This window comes from Phalangium opilio, unplaced genomic scaffold, assembly GCF_054372755.1.
Source record: "Phalangium opilio isolate 3A_F unplaced genomic scaffold, DU_Popi_V2 ptg000013l_1, whole genome shotgun sequence".
NCBI classification, from domain to species: domain Eukaryota; kingdom Metazoa; phylum Arthropoda; class Arachnida; order Opiliones; family Phalangiidae; genus Phalangium; species Phalangium opilio.
Window position 1 is genome coordinate 13,888,311 of NW_028324148.1, and position 20,557 is coordinate 13,908,867.

Here is a 20,557-nt window from a genome sequence, read left to right on the forward strand (position 1 = left end):
CTTCCCTACCATAAGATATGTTCCATAAGTTTGCAACTGGTAACTTAGAAACTGGAGCTTGTCATGAAGTGAGTGAGGTAGGTCATTGATTCAGGGTAAAGCGAAGACGCCTGGTGAAGCGCTGCTGTCAAAGGCTTAGTAATGCAGACTATATAGGACCTAGATGGAAATGGAATAATTCCTGCAAAATTAACCACCACCGAGTGTAGGACTTCAATTCTCGCTTCCGTCGTTCTCCCTCGAACTAGCTCGAGCTATAAGTGTCTAGCATTAAGAAGTATAGGTATTGTCATACTTATGGAATGTATCTTATAAACTTATAGAAATAAAGCTAAGCCTTGGCCCCAATAGGCCAAGCGAATCAGCTTAAGATTTTATTCAATAATCCCTTAGGCCAAAACAGTACTAATAGTATTTAGGGGGTTCAGAGTTTCGAAAGAGGATTTGCTTAGAAAAGGATCAAGTACTTCAGAAAGATTATTTTTTCCTGGACAAAGCACAGGCGAGGCAAATATTCGGTACTTGGGGAGCTTCGGACGATTATATGGGTAATGCATTGTAGTGGGTAATTGTAAGTTAAAGAACTATAAACACTCAAATTGTTATAGACCATTCCATTCCATTAAGTCCAAATAAAAGTACTTCTCTACGAATACCCGGACGAAAATAACTGTAAACAATCAAATTCGTAAACTTGTAATAGGGCATGCCAAATGACCTTTAGGGTCCATTTTTAAATACCCCGACTTCCCCATGACCTTTAGAGCACATTTTTAAATTCTCCTACTTCACAGTGACCTTTATGGATAGCTGCGTCTTAATCTTAATTAGTTTCTAATGTCTTAAATCAACTAATTATGACTGTTTTTGTCACATATGTTAATGTAATTAAATTTATTTCAATGTTTTTATTTTCATTGTTTACTCATGTTTGTTTTGCTATTATCTTTGCAGGTTCTAAACTACTGCGACCATTTGCACGGAAAATGGCATTTTTCGGAGATCAGGGCCATCTTTTCCCGCCGTTTCTTACTGCAGAACGTCGCCCTGGAAATTTTCCTCGCATCAAGAAGTAAGAGAAATTAATTGTTTAATTATTTTATTTCCCTAATTGTCTCTCTTGAAGTTTCTGTCTAATTTATTTAATTTAATGCATTTGTACATTAACACGCATGCCTCTGTATAACAAAGTCAAATGCGTAATATCAGAAGGGGATAATAGAAGAGAAGTATTATATACTTCTGGTAATATTAAACGTTGACAGCTTCAAAAGCATGCACGGAACCTGACTTAATTTATAACATTAGCATTGCAATCGTAAATTTAGGTATAGCGTAGCTATTTTTTGGCTTCAAAATATACTCGAAATAGCCTAAGTTTATTTTCATAAGTTGGTACTCTATCTAGCTTTGCAAGAAGCATTCTTAATCAGTTTATACGCTGTACCTGTTTTTTATGGTTCATTAACTCTGCCATTTACAATGGTGGAATTATTACGCATAAACCGTAATCATTGTACAGAGAAAATGATAGTAATTAACTAAATACTAAAATTATTCGCAAAAGCAACTGATAATTAGTGGCTAATTAGTTTACTCTTCAATTACCTTACATTGACTAAGGGTAACGTGTGGTAACTTTCAACGGTAGTACTCTTAATTTCGTGCTTTCAATTACAATTGTAATATACCCAGTAAATTACCATTGGTAAAATTATGGTGTGCTAATATTCGGTAATATATGGTAAAATTTTGTGATGACCGTGATATTGTAAATTATCCGATTTCGATAATGATGCCGATATCGAAGTTTTACACGATACCGATTTTAACCGATTGTTTCAACTCGGCGAGACAAACGATTATTTAACCCGATATCGACCGAACTTTTACCGAATATTTAACTTGATGAAACCGATATAGACTATACTGATTATTTAGCCTGATAAAACCGATATCGACCGAACTTTTACCGATTAACCTGCGATGAAACCGATTTTGACCGAATATTTAACTTGATGTAACCAATATCGACCGAATTTATAACGATTATTTAGCCTGATGAAACCGATATCAATCACCCGAATTTTTAACCGATTGCCAACCGATATTTATCGATTACCAACCAATTTATACCGATTATTAACCGATATATCGATAAATTAACCTCGATCAAACCATTTAATCGATAAAAAGCGATAAATTATAAGCTCTAACCGAAATATCGATTAAAGTGTCATATCCCTCCGATATCATATCGATTTGCGCTCATCATTATTAAAATTATTTTTTGAAGTGGCGTTGGCCTTAATATATTAACACCTATTCAGAGTTTCAGACATCACTTTCGGTACTGCGTCCGTTAAATTCAGACTTATGACCATAGTCTTATCTTGAAATGAATTATACGAAGGGGGAAGATGACTACCATCACCAGGCAATAAAACTTTTGATGACAAACAGGATGAGACATTTCTAGCTCGGACATTTCTATAAAAGTATTTTCCAACTGGAGAATCTAACGCGCAGTTAAACATGCACTAAACGTATGGCAACAAATTCGCAATGTCCGTTGTTGTAGCAACTTCTACCGCGGTGCAATCTCGCGTTGCGTCTTTTTGGGACATTCCTAGAATCGTATATTGGGACGTTTTTATTGGGGCGCCTGAACATAAAAATGAAGATCCACGAAACTTGGGGTCTTCGTGTCGACTATACATCTGTTTGCGGTAATTGTCTCCATAAGTTTATAAGTGATACGTTCCTACCATAAGTATGACAATACCTATACTTCGTAATGCTACTGAGAGACTTACAGCTCGAGATAACTAGTTCGAGAAGGAGAACGACGGAAGCGAGTCAATTGAAGTCCTACACTCGGTGTTGGTTAATTTTGCAGCTAGGACTTCCATCTAGGTCCTATTTAGTCTGCATTACTAAGCCTTTGACAGCAGCGCCTCACCACCAGGCCTCCCTCTCTTTACCTCCTCGAATCTATGACCTACCTCACTCACTTCAAAATTACAAGCTCCAGTTTCTAAGTTACCAGTGACAAACTTATGGAATGAACATATCTTATGAACTTATGGTCCGAGAACTGTCTGGAAATGCCTCGAAACTTTTAGCTCGCCGGTTGTAAAATTGTGTAGTGTTGTAAAATTTTTAGGACCTCCGACTAGGAAATACGTACATAAATTAATTCGGGAAAACCGTCCCTAAACCTTGGTGACGCCTTGTCTTGACAATATCCAGTTATGTCAATGACAGCTTCCGGTTTTTGACTCAACCGATGTAAATCTTCGACAAAAATATACTGGATAACCACTTAAAAAGATACCAGAAGTCCATAACCCAACCGAAGATACAATTACTTATATCAGAAGGGTATAATAGAGAAGGGTGACACTCTATATCCTCTTAACAGTTAGTTATTTAGCATAATTCTTCCCAGGCTGATCCCCTTTTTGTTTGCTCTCCCGATCATCAAACTTCAGATGGGCATCGCACCGCGGGGTGAATTATATAACTGTTTGGTAGTACTAAATCCTCAGAAATCAAGACACAAACCTTGATTGTCTTGACGTGAGACAAAAATGCACAAGCGCATGCATGCGCCTTCGCTAATAGAGTAATGATGAGGGAACTATTTATCGCGTAAAATTGGTTTCCCATTGAACCATTGTTCCTTTCTGGAACACCCTACGTAACAGGACATTTTTGGTATTTTTTTTTTGCCACCATTTTCAAAGATGGCCGCTAACATTGTATATAACCAGTTTCTGAAACATCGTTCTTCACTTATCTTAATCTTCCACGCTTAAATATTAAATCACTTAGCTTCACTAATAACTAAAGATGTCGCTGTAACACTCACACTAATGTTTCTGGGAAGTCTGTTTTCACCTTTAAAAACTAATCGTCTTTTTGGGCACAGTCTTAATTACTCTTTCTATTTCTTAATTTCTTAATGTATGCTTTAATTAGTTGTGTTCTGTTTGTGTTCTTTCAGCCAGTAAGAAGTCTTTTGTCAACAATAGGGATTGGGTCATTGGTCATACAATTTTAAAATGTCTTTCTCTCTGTTCTCTCTCTGTCCCCCCACAGCGTCTTTGATGTTCACCTTTCAAGACCAGATGACCGTCAAGAAGGTCGTCAAGGCCCTGCCCTGCGTCGGGGTAGGCGTCAAATACGGAATACCACAAACCAGGTATGATTATTTTCAAATAAGTTTGTAGGTAGTCTTTCTCTCGACTCGGAGAGGACGTATATTTTGGTTTCCCAACTTGTTTTATTTGCAAGAGTAACCTTTTGGAGACTGTAAAGAAGGCCTCAACGGGTGGGTAAAAGTTATTTGAAATACGTCACAGGTACCACGTGACGCAATGATACAAAGACTCCACATGTTGTGGGACCGGACACCTAGGCCTTGTATTTCGCCAGATTGCAGAACCAATTCCCCGAAGTTTTAGTTTTTGAAATAAAACCAAGTGTGCTTCTTGAGCCACGCCTTTCCTCATTCACGTGGTGGCTATGATATATTCCAAATAATTTTACCCAAACGGTGATGCCCACTTTACAGCCCCTTTAAATAGAAACATTAATATGGTAGTGTGTTACTTAATTGCGGCTATAACGAAACATTGCACGATATCGTTAAATTAAGCAGACGACAAAAGGGCGTGGCTTAATGTTTAAGTTAATAGGTCTTTGCATTGCTTTAGTAAAATAGATTTTAGTTTAGTAGAAGTTTATTTCCTAGAGTGCTCAGTTCAGTTCTAATCAGTGTTTTACTAACTTGCTTCATGCACTGAGGGTCTGACATTAACGTATTTACAATTTGCAGACGGGCTTCTCTGATGTCACCGCGCCAAATTTTCCAGCAGTCAAACATGACTCAAAAATGGCAACGTCGAGACATCAGCAATTTCGAATATCTCATGTTTCTCAACACAATTGCGGGTATGATTTTGAAAATTCGTAAACAATAATTAGGCCTAAGTCATCTTTTTTATGTATAAATTTCTTTAATAATTAGTGTTCAATCTCTCTTTTTGTTAACAATTGTAGGACGGACGTACAACGACTTGAATCAGTATCCGGTTTTCCCGTGGGTTCTGACGAACTACGAATCACCGGAACTGGACTTGAGCTTACCCAGCAACTACCGTGATTTGTCCAAGCCAATCGGGGCTTTGAACCCAAGTCGACGCGCCTTCTTCGAGGAGCGCTACCAGTCATGGGAACACGAGACGATTCCACCCTTCCATTACGGAACACATTACTCGACGGCAGCCTTTACACTCAACTGGCTCGTCAGAATCGTAAGTACAAAGTGTTTTTTTGAGTTTTTAACTTGGAAAATGGGAAGGGATTTCGGTTGTATTGTTTTGAGCCTACGTGGCAGGAAGTGAGGTAATTTTTTTAAATTCAAGTTAGAAGATGACCGAGTTGCTTAATCTATTTAATTTTCAATTGATTAATTGGATTCCGCCATAAAATGTTTTGTAAATTTGATATTAGTCAATTAGTACTTTTACTTGTAAAGCTATAGAACACATTGAATGGGTGCGTGACGTGTCTTAAGGATCTTGTTTTTCGTCTATTAATAAATAGCTGTATTGAAGAAGTTTTTAACTTGTCGTGAGCATCTTGTTTTTGTCTATTCCAAAGTAGTTATATTAGAGAAGTTTTTAACTTGTCGTGAGCATCTTGTTTTTGTCTATTCCTTGTTTTTGTCTATTCCAAAGTAGTTATATTAGAGAAGTTTTTAACTTGTCGTGAGCATCTTGTTTTTGTCTATTCCTAAGTAGTTATATTAGAGAAGTTTGTAACATGTCGTGGACATCTTGTTTTTTGTCTATTCCTAAGTAGTTATATTAGAGAAGTTTGTAACACGTCGTGGGCATCTTCTTTTTTGTCGATTCCTAAGTAGTTATATTAGAGAAGTTTGTAACATGTCGTGGGCATCTTGTTTTTTGTCGATTCCTAAGTAGTTATATTAGAGAAGTTTGTAACTTGTCGTGGGCATCTTGTTTTTTATCTATTGCCAAATAACTATATTGGAGAAGTTTGTAACATGTCTTGGGCATCTTGTTTTTTGTCTCGTCCAAAATACTTATATTGGAGAAGTTTGTAACTTGTCTTGGGCATCTTGTTTTTTGTCTCGTCCAAAATACTTATATTGGAGAAGTTTGTAACTTGTCGTGGGCATCTTGTTTTTATTTATTGCTAATTAACTATCTTGGAGAAGTTTGTACCTTGTCGTGGGCATCTTGTTTTCTGTCTATTTCTAAATATTTATATTGGAGAAGTTTGTAACTTGTCGTGGGCATCTTGTTTTTATTTATTGCTAAATAACTATCTTGGAGAAGTTTGTAACTTGTCGTGTGCATCTTGTTTTTCATCTGTTAGCAAATAGTAGTAGAGCAATTAAGTTGAAGGAGTTAACGTATCTTTTGTTTTTCAAATAGGAACCCTTCACGACGATGTTCCTGTCGTTGCAAGGAGGTAAATTCGACCACGCTAACCGCATGTTCTCATCTCTGGCGCAAGCCTGGAAGAACTGCCAGCGTGACACGTCGGACGTCAAGGAACTGATCCCGGAGTTCTTTTACTTACCCGAAATGTTCGTCAATCGCAACGGGTACCGCTTAGGCAAGCAAGAAGACGGAACGATGGTCGACGATGTCGCTTTACCACCTTGGGCCAATGGCCCAGAACATTTTGTCCGTATTAACAGGATGGCCTTGGAGTCGGAGATTGTCTCTTGTCAGTTGCATCAGTGGATTGATCTCATATTTGGATACAAACAAAGAGGTCAGTTAATTTTCTTTTTTTACAAGTTTAACCCAAGTCAGTGAAATTCTGGAGAATTTAAAGAACGATGAGAAATGTTAGGGAGGAATCAGGGAATTTAAATGATTTTAATCAGGTAAGTTAATTGAAGAAAATTCAAGCAAGAATTTTAACCAAGTCAGGGATTTTAAGAGTTTCAACCAATTCGGGGATTTTTTGAAGAATTTCAACCAATTCGGGGATTTTTTGAAGAATTTCAACCAATTCGGGAAGTCAGGGGATTTTTTTAAGAATTTCAACCAATTCGGGGATTTTTTTTAAATTCCAACCAATTCGGGAAGTCAGGGGATTTTTAAGAATTTCGACCAAGTCAGGGATTTTTTTTTAAAATTTCAACCAAATCGGGGATTTTTTTTAAAAAAAATTCAACCAAGTCAGTAATTTTTAAAAAAATTTCGACCAAGTCGCCGAATTTTAAGAATTTCACCAAGTCGGGGATCTTTTAAAAATATCAACCAAGTCAGGGATTAAAAATGAAAAAAATATAGTAAATTAAACAGAGCAGGTCTAATAACTAAGTTCAGTTGGTGATGACGTCAAAACTGTGTCTCCATCTACGGTAAAATATACGAGTGACTAGCCCCTCATCGCAGATGTTAGAAGTATATCTAAATGAATATCACGCTTTCGACAAAAATGTCAAAATTTCCCCCTCTAGAGTGTAAAAGGCCAAAAGCTACCGATTTCCCAATGCGAAACTAATTGATTAGCCTTTAACTGGTTCCGGCGGGTCTCCCTTCTCCAAGCACTTTTTCCATTAAAAGTCTGCCTACGCCAAGTGCTGCTATTATCTTAGGACTGTGCGCTAACTGCTACTTAAAAATAGAACTAGGCCTAAATTCTGCCAATTAGAGTTTGAGAGGGAAATAGTGCTTAAATGTAAGGAATAAGAAAAAAAAATGGATCCACTTCATTAGACACGCTTTGTTTCAAAAGAAGAAACCCTAAAAGATTTCGCGTAAGCTCTCAAAATTACTTCAATCCATTTTGAGAAGATGATACGTCACAAAATGCCGGAATTTCAATTTGACTCATTACGAATGCCGCACGTTGCTTGTGGTTTTAAAGGGAGTATGAAGTGGCTAGACTATTGTTTTTAATAGATTTAGACTTAAGTAGATGATTCCATGAATAGACCCAACCAACAAATCTTTTGAATTTTTATAACGGCACAGATCTCGATCTCGGGTTTTGAGGCGAGAAAGGGATAACCTGATTGGCTTGATTTTGCCATGCGCAGAACCGCTTTTACCCCAAGAGTCAGACTCTGTCGAGACTAGAAAAAATGTAAATTTATTTTCGTCACTACTACAGTCAACTGTGGTAGTCACGTGATCATATCCCTTTGATGGAGACGAGACCAAGCCAACTTGTTTATTTGTTGGTTGGGTCTATACGACACCACGTGACCTTTAGCAGACAGCGTGCGGTTTTTATTTATGAAAGAGCATCGTGCACGTTAGGCTTAACATGTCAACTTACGAAACTATGAAAAACTTACATGAATTTTAAGGGCCAATTTTTACTTAATGATTTTGACGTTCTTTTAATGGTCTAAATTAATAAAAAAAATTAATTAATTTTCGTGCTATTTAATTGTCCCTTAAAAGCAAATACTAGCAATTAACGTACTAGAGTTGCAGTATAAAATTCCTTTTCACGACTAAATGAAAAGCTGTGAAACATAAGACGGCTATTCTTACATTGCCAAGTCTTAATATGGGCTGTTGTTATTATCGGACGGTAATAGTTTAGAAGCTCTCCCATTTCATTATCAGTCTTTGGTGTGAAACCAAACGTTTGTTTTCATTTACCAAAGTGCATGCACCATGATGTAGTTTTTACTTAAAAACTTGGCTGGCTTTGTGAGTGTTTTAGCGCGAGTTGGAAGCTTTAATGGTCTGGGGAACAGGGGTTCTTTATCAGCAACTTTGGCGTTGGTAACCGAATGCTGGAAATAGGCGTGAAGATGGTCCTCGTCGATTCGTAACGCTTGTGAGGTCCCCCGAGATAAATCGGCCCTAACAGACTGTGAACCATTACCAACTCATTTCCTGAATATTCACTCCTCGTGGTTTCAGATATCAATCGCAAATAGACCCACTTTTAATTGGTTTTGGTTTTAGCTAGAGAAAATTACCATTACCATGGTTTTAGCTATATTGATTTCTGGTTGTTTGTGCTTTGCTAGGAATTAATTAGGCATATTGGTACACTTTTATTCGTCAAGGTACGAGAAACGACGAGCAACGAAGATGTGTGCTCTCTTTGAGACGAGTAAACCATCCCCGTAACTATATATTCTTCAAATGCGCTTATCTGGCGCCGGGTAGCTAGCTCTAAGGGTAGGTAGGGAATTCTTTTTCTATATGCTAACCTCGGGTCCTCGCGACCCTCCACCAAGAGTAGATACAGAATATCTGATTCAGATCCATCCGTCAGATAAAAACTGAGCGTTTCAAGAGAGAACGAACCCCGCCTTAGTCCAGACAGTGCAACCCTACTACCCTATAGTGCACGATCGGATTTAGAAAAACGTCGGAACGCGTTAGTGCGGCTCCAATGCGTAATAGTCCGCTTTAAAACTTTTACTTCATCTGTCCATCTAGCATTGGCGAATAGGGTCCCATCAATAAAGAGCCCCGTTCTTTGAATAACCGCAATGTCTCTCTGTTTTCAGTGTTGTTGAGTGGACAAAGAGACCTTCGTAAGTTCGGGAAGAGAAAGCGGGTCTCTTCTTTTTGTAGGGAGGGATTAGACTGTTAGATTTTAGGGGTAGATGGCGCTGAGTACCATCAGGGTTCAAGTTGATATTCTATATTCCTCTTGGATTCGAGTAGGTACCCCGGGAATTGTAGATCCTCCAAACCATGATAAGGGAAATAACTGGCGGAGAAATTAAGGGTGATTTTGGGAGGGACCAAACCATCTGATCACTAATTTGAATTAAATTGATTCAAGATGGAGTTGGGAGCCATTGAAGCTTCATTTTCATTACGTTATCTTACGCGTATGTAAATACATATCACTGTGGACTTGGGAGTGTGCATCACTTGAAGCGTTTTTCTTTTTACCTCTCCGAGTGACGATGACGTCACGGAGAGGTATTACACTGGACGTGTCTGTCTGTGTGTGTGTGTCTGTCACCGCGTTCGCAGTAGGCAAATCGAAGCAAACGTTTTCGCAGTTCACAGAAAGCAATATTGGCTTCTACCTACAGCTCCTAATATAATCAGGGAATTTGATTTTAGTCGGGAAGATTTCTTGAGTTTACGAAAATTGCAACGTTGAACGTTCTAGCTTTGCACATTCCAATAAATATGTTTTAAAACATAATCTGAAGGGTTAATTGACTCGTTTAAAACAAATGCAAACATTGACAACTAGCTTTCGGCCCAAAAACATCAGCGAAAATTACAGGAAATAGTTACTGAAAACCTGGAAAGTCGGTGAATTTGAATCTGAACGTATCGATATTTTATTTTTGCGCTTCCAGGACCAGAGGCAGTGAGAGCTACGAATATCTTCTACTATTTAACGTACGAAGGAAGTGTGGACTTGGAGAATATGAAGGACCCTATCATGAAAGAGGCCATTGAAAACCAAATCAAGAATTTTGGACAAACACCCTCCCAATTGCTGATGGAGCCACACCCGCCAAGAAGTTCAGCTATGCATATTGTACGCCATCCTAATTGAGAATCCTTTCATTAACAAGAATTAATCGTTTAAATTAATTGAACAGAGCCCCATGATGTTTTCACCGATAACGGAGGAGATTTGCATGATCATGAAGTTCCTGTCGAATTCGCCCATCTGTCACATTTCGGCGAACACATACCCTCAACTGCCCATGCCCTCCGTAGTCACCATATCCTGCAATCAAAACTTCGCCGTCAATCGCTGGAATGTCGGATTCTCAGGTTAGTCACATCTACTGTGCTCTCAAGACACACCTTGTTCTTGCACATTAACTCAAGTGTTTTCAAAAAAACACATTGCCCAAATATCTTAATGATTTGCTAACATTGTTTGTGCCAATTGGGGCTTGTGCTTCAAAAACATTTTTGCTTAGAAAGTGAAAGGAACGCGTTAAAATGTTAAAATTTTCTTGAAAGGTCCTTTTCATCAGTCACCATATTCGGACCCATCTCAGAACTCGCCTAATCAGTTACCTTTAGCCATGGATCCCTTATTAAGTATGTTATCTCATCAACGTTTGGTGACCATTGGTAATAAATTAATTGTTGCAAATTCAGTGATGAATGTGGCGCCTCACAAACGACATTTGGGAGACAATTTCAGTCAAAAACTGCGCATGCGTTCTTGTTGCTTCGTAACGACCGTTGACAGTCGTTTCTTGATCGCTTGCGGATTTTGGGACAATAGTTTCCGAGTCTTCTCAACCGATTCGGGTAAATTTAAATAAATATAAACATCGTCAACAGCCTCGACATGAATTCGTTCAAATTACAGCTCGAATCATTCAAATTGTCTACGGACATTTTGGTGTCGTGACTTGCTTGGCCAGGTCAGAGTGCAATATCACTTCCGATTGCTATATTGCATCGGGATCCGAAGACTGCACGATTTTATTATGGCATTGGAATGCCAGAATTCAATCGGTTGCTGGTGATAATAATTGCCCGGGTAAGGATGCCATTCGTAAGTTGTCTCGATTAAACCCTAACATATACGAACTTAAGCCTAATTGTTTAAATTTAATTATAATTAAAGATATTCCCACGCCGAGAGCGACACTGACGGGACACGAACGAGAAATAACTTGTATCGTTGTTTCGGCAGAGCTTGGTCTCGTTGTCAGTGGTTCCAAAGGTAAGTGGTTGATAAGTGTTAGCATTTCGTTATGTGCTGGATCTGATATCATGTTTTGTCGTATTTGTAGCTGGTCCAGTTTTGGTTCACACTACCAGTGGTGATCTGCTTCGATCCTTAGAGGCTCCGGAATATTTTAAATCGCCAGAGTTATGCACTTTGTCGAGGGAAGGGTTGATTGTGGTTTGTTATGATCATGGTAATATCGCGGGCTATACCATTAATGGAAAGCAGTTGAGGTTTGAATCGCATCATGATGATATTCAGGTATGTACCTAATTGTTTCATTATTTAACTTGCAACTGTAGCCAGTGTAATTTTATGTCTATATATTGACGGTATATTCGCTATATAACTTGTAGTTTAATCGGGCTATAAAGGGGTAAGGGTGGTTTTAATTGTCGGGTGATTACTTGGACATCGTAGTTTTGAATATCAGGTAATTATAGGAAAAATATAGTCCAGAATTTTGGCTAATTACTTGGACTTAGTAATTGCACGAAATGTGAAGTCCAGAATATTAAGTGATTACCTAGACATATAAGGCAATTACAGGTAAAATATAGTCCAGAATTTTGGTTGATTACTTGGACTTAGTTACTTATATAATACTGGCTGATTGCGCGAAAGACTAAGTCCAGAATGTCAAGTGATTATGCGGCAGAGATAGTCCAGAATATTGAGTGATTACCTAGACATATAAGGCAATTACAGGTAAAATATAGTCCAGAATTTTGGTTGATTACTTGGACTTAGTTTCTTATATAATACTGGCTGATTGCGCGAAAGACTAAGTCCAGAATGTCAAGTGATTATGCGGCAGAGATAGTCCAGAATATTGAGTGATTACCTTGACATACAAGGCAATTACAGGTAAAATATAGTCCAGAATTTTGGTTGATTACTTGGGCTTAGTTACTTATATAATATTGGCTGATTGCGCGAAAGACTTAAGTCCAGAATGTCAAGTGATTATGCGGCAGAGATAGTCCAGAATATTGAGTGATTACCTTGACATATAAGGCAATTACAGGTAAAATATAGTCCAGAATTTTGGTTGATTACTTGGGCTTAGTTACTTATATAATATTGGCTGATTGCGCGAAAGACTAAGTCCAGAATGTCAAGTGATTATGCGGCAGAGATAGTCCAGAATATTGAGTGATTACCTAGACATATAAGGCAATTACAGGTAAAATATAGTCCAGAATTTTGGTTGATTACTTGGACTTAGTTTCTTATATAATACTGGCTGATTGCGCGAAAGACTAAGTCCAGAATGTCAAGTGATTATGCGGCAGAGATAGTCCAGAATATTGAGTGATTACCTTGACATACAAGGCAATTACAGGTAAAATATAGTCCAGAATTTTGGTTGATTACTTGGGCTTAGTTACTTATATAATATTGGCTGATTGCGCGAAAGACTTAAGTCCAGAATGTCAAGTGATTATGCGGCAGAGATAGTCCAGAATATTGAGTGATTACCTTGACATATAAGGCAATTACAGGTAAAATATAGTCCAGAATTTTGGTTGATTACTTGGGCTTAGTTACTTATATAATATTGGCTGATTGCGCGAAAGACTTAAGTCCAGAATGTCAAGTGATTATGCGGCAGAGATAGTCCAGAATATTGAGTGATTACCTTGACATATAAGGCAATTACAGTTAAAATATAGTCCAGAATTTTGGTTGATTACTTGGACTTAGTTACTTATATAATACTGGTTGATTGCGCGAAATTTGAAGTCCAGAATATTAAGTGATTACCTAGACATATAAGGCAATTACAGGTAAAATATAGTCCAGAATTTTGGTTGATTACTTGGACTTAGTTACTTATATAATACTGGATGATTGCGCGAAAGACTAAGTCCAGAATGTCAGTGATTACGCGGCAGAGATATATCGAGTGATTACGCGGCAGAGATAGTCCAGAATATCGACTGATTTCTTGGACGAGGAATAATGGGTTATTACTAGGGGTGTGCGGGTACCCGATACCCGAAGATTACCCGTTCGGGTATCGGGTCGGGTACCCGCCCCGATACCCGAAAATGAATTTTCCAACTATTCTATCGGGTCGGGTACCCGCCCCGATACCCGAAAATGAATTTTCCAACTATTCGAAACTACTCGGGTAGTAAAAATAATCCCCCCCATTACCCGTGACAAGCTGAAACTGGTTGTCGGGTTATTCGCGGGTAGAAAAATAGGAATCAGAAGTGAAAGGGGACCACCCATTGTCCGGTTTAGAAAGAATCGAAATTTTAAGAATGACGAAATTCCATGAAACACTGTTTCAATGTGAAATTTAGTTCACATAAGCTATGCGTTCTGTGGTAGTTTCTTTCTGAGACAGACTAGAATCACCGCACGCAACGCGACACACCTATATCAAGAAGTTATATCTAGTATCTCAGAGAGAAGGTATAAATTCGCCACATTTCCAGCTTTATCTCCAGTCCAAACGTAGGTCCGGAGTCAATCCCCGTCTCTAAATTACAACCAGCATCTCATTGGTTCTTGAAAACGCACGTTGGAGCGACGCGAGTGACGAAAATTACAGTCATATTTTCCGACTGAGGAGAGGCGAAATAGCCCGGCGAGGCGGCCTCCATTTACGTCCCCCCTTGTATTTTGAAAGGGGGACTGGGACTATGGCGCGCGAATACAAAGGCATCTTATACCTTCTCTCTGAGATACTGATATAACTTCTTGCCTATACATTGCCAGTATTCTGTGTTGAAATAAAGCTAAGGGTTAAGAAAGTGAAAGCGGGCATCAAAAAGAAAGAAACTAAGAAAGAGCATACATTGAATAACCCAGGATTGAGATATAACTGGAAGAATAATGTACTAAATGGAATTTTAGAAGGAAATATCAATTTATTTAAACCTAATTACCCGAATACCAGGCAAAAAATTTGGGTACCCACACCTATAACTAACTATTCGTCTAACTTTTAATACCCGACTATTACCCGACAACCATTTTTCGGCTAAGCCTAATTACCCGAATACCCGACAAAAATTCGGGTACCCACACCTATAACTAACTATTCGTCTAACTTTTAATACCCGACTATTACCCGACAACCATTTTTCGGCTAAGCCTAATTACCCGAATACCCGACAAAAATTCGGGTACCCACACCTATAACTAACTATTCGTCTAACTTTTAATACCCGACTATTACCCGACAACCATTTTTCGGCTAAGCCTAATTACCCGAATACCCGACAAAAATTCGGGTACCCGCCCCGATACCCGATAACAGTATTTTTGATTACCCGAACCCGATTCGAAATTGAAAAATCACTACCCGCACACCCCTAGTTATTACTGGTACAATAAAGTGCACAATATCGACTGAACTTTAACCACATAACCCCAGATATTCCGCAATTATGGAATCAAAATTTGCAGCAAATTGAGACTTAATTTTCCATAGTCGGGTAATTGAGCATGGATATGAATTTTCAGAGTCTGATTTTGAGTCGGGACGGCGAATATATGATGACAGGTGGCGACAAAGGAGTAGTTGAAGTTTGGAGGACGTTTAACCTCGCTCTTCTCTACGCATTCCCAGCATGCGATAGTGGCATTCGTTCCTTAGCCCTATCGCACGACCAAAAGTAAGTGCCAAACCATTTTTAAACAAGTGTGTTCTCTTAAAATACATATAAAACTCATAAACATGGAGAGATATGTGCAAAATTAACCCTTCTTAGGAGTAGATTGAAGCATGCTTATTGGTGGATAACATTCTTTCAGGTTCTTATTAGCCGGTTTGGCCAATGGATCTGTGACAGTTTTTTACATCGATTTTAATCGATGGCATCATGAATTTCAACAACGATATTGATTATATGAATAGAATCTAGGAAAATATTGGTGTGCCGTGAACGTGAAACAAAAAAAAATGAAATGAAATTTAAAAGTGGGTGGATACAATGTTAGAAAAATTACGAAGCATAAGCAGACGACAGAGATGTACGAAACGAAGATTTAGGGAAAGAAAAAAAAAATTGTTTCAAAATTTGTAAAGATATGACGTCCACTTCAAAAAAAAAAAAAAAAAACTGCGCCTCCTATTGGATGCTTTGGAACTATTATTTCGGAACTAAATACAACAAAGGCTATGCGCCCATTTAAAGTCCAAATTTTAAATATAATTAAATACTAATTAGATTTAAAATTTGAAATTTAAAAAAGTGAATATTATTAATTATGGAACAAGCTGCAGTTCGTGGTTTAACAAAACAAAAAAAAGTTAATATAAAAAGTAAAAAAAAAACAGAAAAACTTTACTTATCGGAAATCTAAACCAAACATTTTTGAATTGTGTGGTTGGTAAGAAAATATTGTTTTATTTTTAATTATTATTAAGTTAATGAATTATTTTTTAAATTTTTGGTGCCTGAACGAAACTAGAAATAACGGAGGTATCTAGCCACAAAATAACTAATAAAAAACAAATATAAATACAAATACAAACCTAGAAAAAAAAACATTTCCCATCCTGCCGATAGAGTAACAAAACGTTTTCCGAAAAAAGGGCAAAAAACAAATTAAAATAATATAATTTATAAACTAGGTAAGGTAGCGCCATCTATTCTATCTACACTACGATATATCAATAATTTATTATTGCTCATCCAGTATTCTTCTTAGTGTTTTTTAACTCCATGTGCATATTTTTCCCTTGGGCCTGCCGCAAAAATTGCATGTTGAGCTAAGCGTGTGAAAACCAAACCTTTCCGCGTAATATTGCCACGCGAGATCACGCACTATAAATATTCAATTCGAGCCATACCTCTCAGAAATATTTTAGTTTTTTATGCTTCATGGTACGCACGACACTATTAGTAGATTACCCAGTATTTTTAAGCCTTGTCCAAGCCAGAAAATGCGTATAACGAAAATGTCCTCATTCAAGTGACCTAGAATTTGAATTTTTGGGTGAAATTAAATAAACTATAGGGTACCCGATGTTAATATTGAACTAAAGTCTATGATAGCTACACTGTATAAGCTGGAATGTAAATGAATTGAAGGTATTATCGGTCAAAATAATGAGCACTCCAAAACAGCCAACCAGCCAGCCAGTTCTGGTCTGTGCAATAGTTTTGCCGCCGAAAGTGTTGGCGAAAGTAAAAATATCCAAATTGAAGGTATTATCGGTCAAAATACTGAGCACGGCAAAACAGCCAACCAGCCAGCCAGCCAGTTCTGGTCTGTACAATAGTTTTGCCACCCAAAATATTGGCAAAAGTAAAAACAATACAAAAATCAAATCGGGGTTCGGAAAAATTGAAATAAATTAAATTAAGCTGATTCTATCGACGAAAAGCTATTTAATTTTGTGTTTACTGATGTTAATGAAGATCGGGTATGTTTTGATTCCAGTTTATATAGCGTAGATTTCATGCAAAAATTGTTTATTTTGAGCATCGAAACTTTGGCCTAAATATGGAGGGCGCCTATCTGACTTAAACGAGCTAGTGTTGAATTCAGATATGAATTTTGTCTCTAACAACCTTCGTAATTTTACGTTGAAATTATAATTATAATTTAAGGGTATATAAATTGAGAACAAAATATTAATAAATTTTGCCATCCGTTACATTGTTTTTTTTTATTTCCAAGAGCGTGAATATACCTTTAATAATATAATTTATCTTGTAAAATAATACAGTAGTTAGTTAATATCATATATAAGAGTGTAACTTGTAAAATTTTTAGAATAACGTAACGTAAAATAAAAATAAAAATAAAAATAAGATTTAAAAGAAATAAATCATTTTCGAGCAATAGTAAAATAAATAAAGTTTCTAAAAAACAAAACATTTTCTAGCATCGTTCAGTATCTTTAAATTCTTATATAAAATGTGACAAGTTGAGATTAATACCCTTAGATGGTGCTGTTAGGCTTCTAACATGCAACGCTTTCTAATGGGGAAACTCAAAAGAAAAATGGCGGATTTTTTTTTTTTTTTTCATTTTTATTTTTTAATTTTTTTTTTTAATGTCGTAAAAGCGACATTGATTAAAAATGAAAAATACGATAGTTCGCTGAATGTAAATTTTAGCTCATGGTGGAAAAAAACTGAAATTTCAAAAAAAAAAAAAAATAAATTAAAATAAAAGAAACAAACGAAGAAAAATGGGTTTGAAAATATAAATATTTCAGTCAATTAATGCGAGTGCCAATCTCTTTACATATAAAATAAATCTACAAAAAAAATCTCACGGAAATAATTGAGAGAAAAAAACACAAAACAAAGAAAACCATTTTTCGAAAAAAGTAACAATATGAGGTTTAGCTTTAATTGTAAAATATTGAAGGTGCCTGTACCATGCAGTAGAGGTCAGTTAAAAATTGTAATCGTGAACGGTAGAAATTAGAAATTATTCAATTTAAAATTAATAATTAACTAAAATGATATTATTGGTCCAAAAAATGGCGGGATTGTATTTGAACGAACGAGAACTGGTTTCTACGATATCATCGTAGGTTCAGTTAATATGTTGCATAGGCCAAAATATGAACAATAATAATACTAAGAATACGAATAATATTACTTTCAAATATGATTCAAACCGTAAAAGAACACAGACATTAACTAATTAATTCCATTAATTACAAATAACAAATATCGGGTTGCCATAACGTAGGCCATTTCGTAAATTGGCTAGACGCATTTTGGTAGAAAGTAGTTTTAATATTCTATTGGCAAAGTAATCACAGAAAAAAACCTACGAATTTCATTTTTAAGATATTATTATACTTGAAATCGTCGTGCGTGACAGATTCGGGAGTGCTGTACTTATTTAAAAAACAAGCCTGAGGTAAATTACATTTTTTTTTGAGCCAAATTACAAAAGGAAAAAACAACAATTGTTTTCGCACACGAAACTAGCCCGCCAGCCAGCCGTTGTGCGTCTCGCCAATACTTTTTAGTGCAAGTACAACATGAAAAAGCAAAAGTAATTTAAATCATTAATTTCTCGAAGTTAAATGTTAATTGGCGATTCTGAACTTAATTAAAGGCTTGCAAGAAGTAAAACCAAGTTCCGCGCGCCTCAGGTGGCGCCCTTTAACCAATCAGATTAGAATGGGAGGGATTTACGGAATTTCTTTGTTTGGTGCAAGTAATTTTAAAACTAATTTTAAAACTTTTTACTCAGGCTTGTTTTTTAGATTGAGAAAAGAAATGATTTTGAGGTTTATTGCTTTCATAAAATCGTAATTAGGATAATATTTGGTAGCGGTACTTAACTATAGTTAGTTTGAGTTAACCAAGGCTTAGCAGCACTATGTTTGGCGCCCATAACAAATGCAGTTTGTGTGGCATATTCTTCGCAATTATATGCACCTTTTTACGGAAATTTTCAATGCAATTCTGAATCGTTATAATTTAGTGCCGGCAGTTAAAAAGAAATAGTTCAGGCAAATGAGGTACAATTTTATTTTAATGAAAATAAGGTTGCCAGCCCCTTTTAATTCAGTTTAGTTTCTAGTACCTTTAATTTTCTTTTATGCGTTTGGCTATGAGAGCCGTTTCCGCTCTTATTTCAGAGCTTGAGTATTATTTTCGCTCGCGTATGTTTAAAGAAGTTGAATAGGGTTGCTTTAAAATAATTAAGAAAATCGGTCAGTATATTATTTCACTTAGATGCACTACATGTTTTTTGTATATTATTCTAGTCACTTTGAAATGGATATTTAAATGATTTAATAAACGTAATGATAGTTTTAAAAGGGACACTAGATTGTTTGGCAGACGAAATTTGAGAAAAGTCACATCCACGTACGTGTTATGATGTCACGTGGTAGTAACGTACGTTTTTACACCAGTTGATACTGCCATCTGGTGTCGAGTATATTAATTAAAACTGGTTAGTGAATAATTAATTCGTTATTAAATCATTTAATTGTCTGTTTAAACAAATATTTTTTCACTATTCCTTACACTAATTAGAGTTTAATCAGACTGTTAACTTTAATTTTACTAAAATAAAAACAATTTTGTTCAAGTGCAAAGTTGCCAGGCGAAAATTGCTACATTAACACGTTAACTTTGAAATTTGTATTTTAGTTTAATTTAATATTTAATTTAAGTTAATTATATAATTTTTACAGAGATTAGATTTGTTTTAGGGGTCATTCCTAAAGAACCACTGGTAATTAAAAAAATTCTCTTGTATTTAGAACGAAATCTTGAAGTAAAATCTTTTAAGTAATTAAGTGAATTAGTTAGCAGTCTGATTCAACTCGAGACACGTTTTATTTCATTCCAGGTTTAGTTTAATTAATATTAACTTAATTATATTTAATTATCATTAAGATAACTTTATTGTGTAGGGTATGAAATTTTGTATCGTAAGACTGAACTTGTAATAGGTTTTATTGATTAAATTTAAAAGCGGTTATTAAAATAATAATTTTAAGCGATCTGGATTAAAATAATTTATATATAATATAGTATTTGGGGATTGAAAGGCTCACGGGTTTGAGAGATTCAAAAAGATAAAATAAAATAAAATACAATAATTAAATTACTTCTGAATTAATATAGTTTCATTTATATATAAAAACAATCTTAGATTAATTGGTGTGTCATGGATAATTCAAGTAAAAAAAAATTATTAGGGTTGTGTTTGTTTTTAAGTGATGTAAAGACGATCACTCTCGCTAGAGAGTTTTGGTCGCTAAGTTGGAATTGTATGCTTTTTTAAGAACAAAAAACGGCCTATAATAGTCAAATTTTGAGCCGCCCATTGTAAAAAACAATACATTCCATGCAAAAGATGAGAAATAAAATGATTTCATTGTTATACAAAGTGTTTTTCTTTT

General features: G+C 36.1%; 1 protein-coding gene and 1 long non-coding RNA gene across 6 annotated transcripts in view; one reads left to right on the forward strand and one right to left on the reverse strand.

Annotated features, from left to right (window-relative positions):
• The window catches only part of rg (A kinase anchor protein rugose), a 165,267-nt gene extending 144,723 nt beyond the window's left edge, over nt 1-20,544 (forward strand). For 3 of the 5 annotated variants that reach the window (XM_089864700.1, XM_089864701.1, XM_089864702.1), the window contains exons 29-42: nt 955-1,072; nt 4,105-4,207; nt 4,844-4,959; nt 5,068-5,321; nt 6,471-6,816; nt 10,352-10,536; nt 10,601-10,778; nt 10,974-11,054; nt 11,115-11,270; nt 11,332-11,520; nt 11,593-11,691; nt 11,762-11,958; nt 15,181-15,332; nt 15,472-20,544. In XM_089864700.1, the coding sequence (XP_089720826.1) occupies nt 955-1,072; nt 4,105-4,207; nt 4,844-4,959; nt 5,068-5,321; nt 6,471-6,816; nt 10,352-10,536; nt 10,601-10,778; nt 10,974-11,054; nt 11,115-11,270; nt 11,332-11,520; nt 11,593-11,691; nt 11,762-11,958; nt 15,181-15,332; nt 15,472-15,562 (2,265 nt within the window). In that variant the 3' untranslated portion in view covers nt 15,563-20,544. The remainder of the gene's footprint in view (nt 1-954; nt 1,073-4,104; nt 4,208-4,843; nt 4,960-5,067; nt 5,322-6,470; nt 6,817-10,351; nt 10,537-10,600; nt 10,779-10,973; nt 11,055-11,114; nt 11,271-11,331; nt 11,521-11,592; nt 11,692-11,761; nt 11,959-15,180; nt 15,333-15,471) is intronic. The other 2 variants (XM_089864703.1, XM_089864704.1) reach the window with 1 other exon arrangement.
• LOC149709352 (uncharacterized) lies at nt 6,811-9,727 on the reverse strand. Its single transcript, XR_016381353.1, has 3 exons — nt 8,488-9,727; nt 8,357-8,409; nt 6,811-7,942 (listed from the first exon to the last, which is right to left on the reverse strand). It is a non-coding gene; the product is annotated as an uncharacterized LOC149709352 (long non-coding RNA).
• Nucleotides 20,545-20,557: the final 13 nt, after the last annotated feature.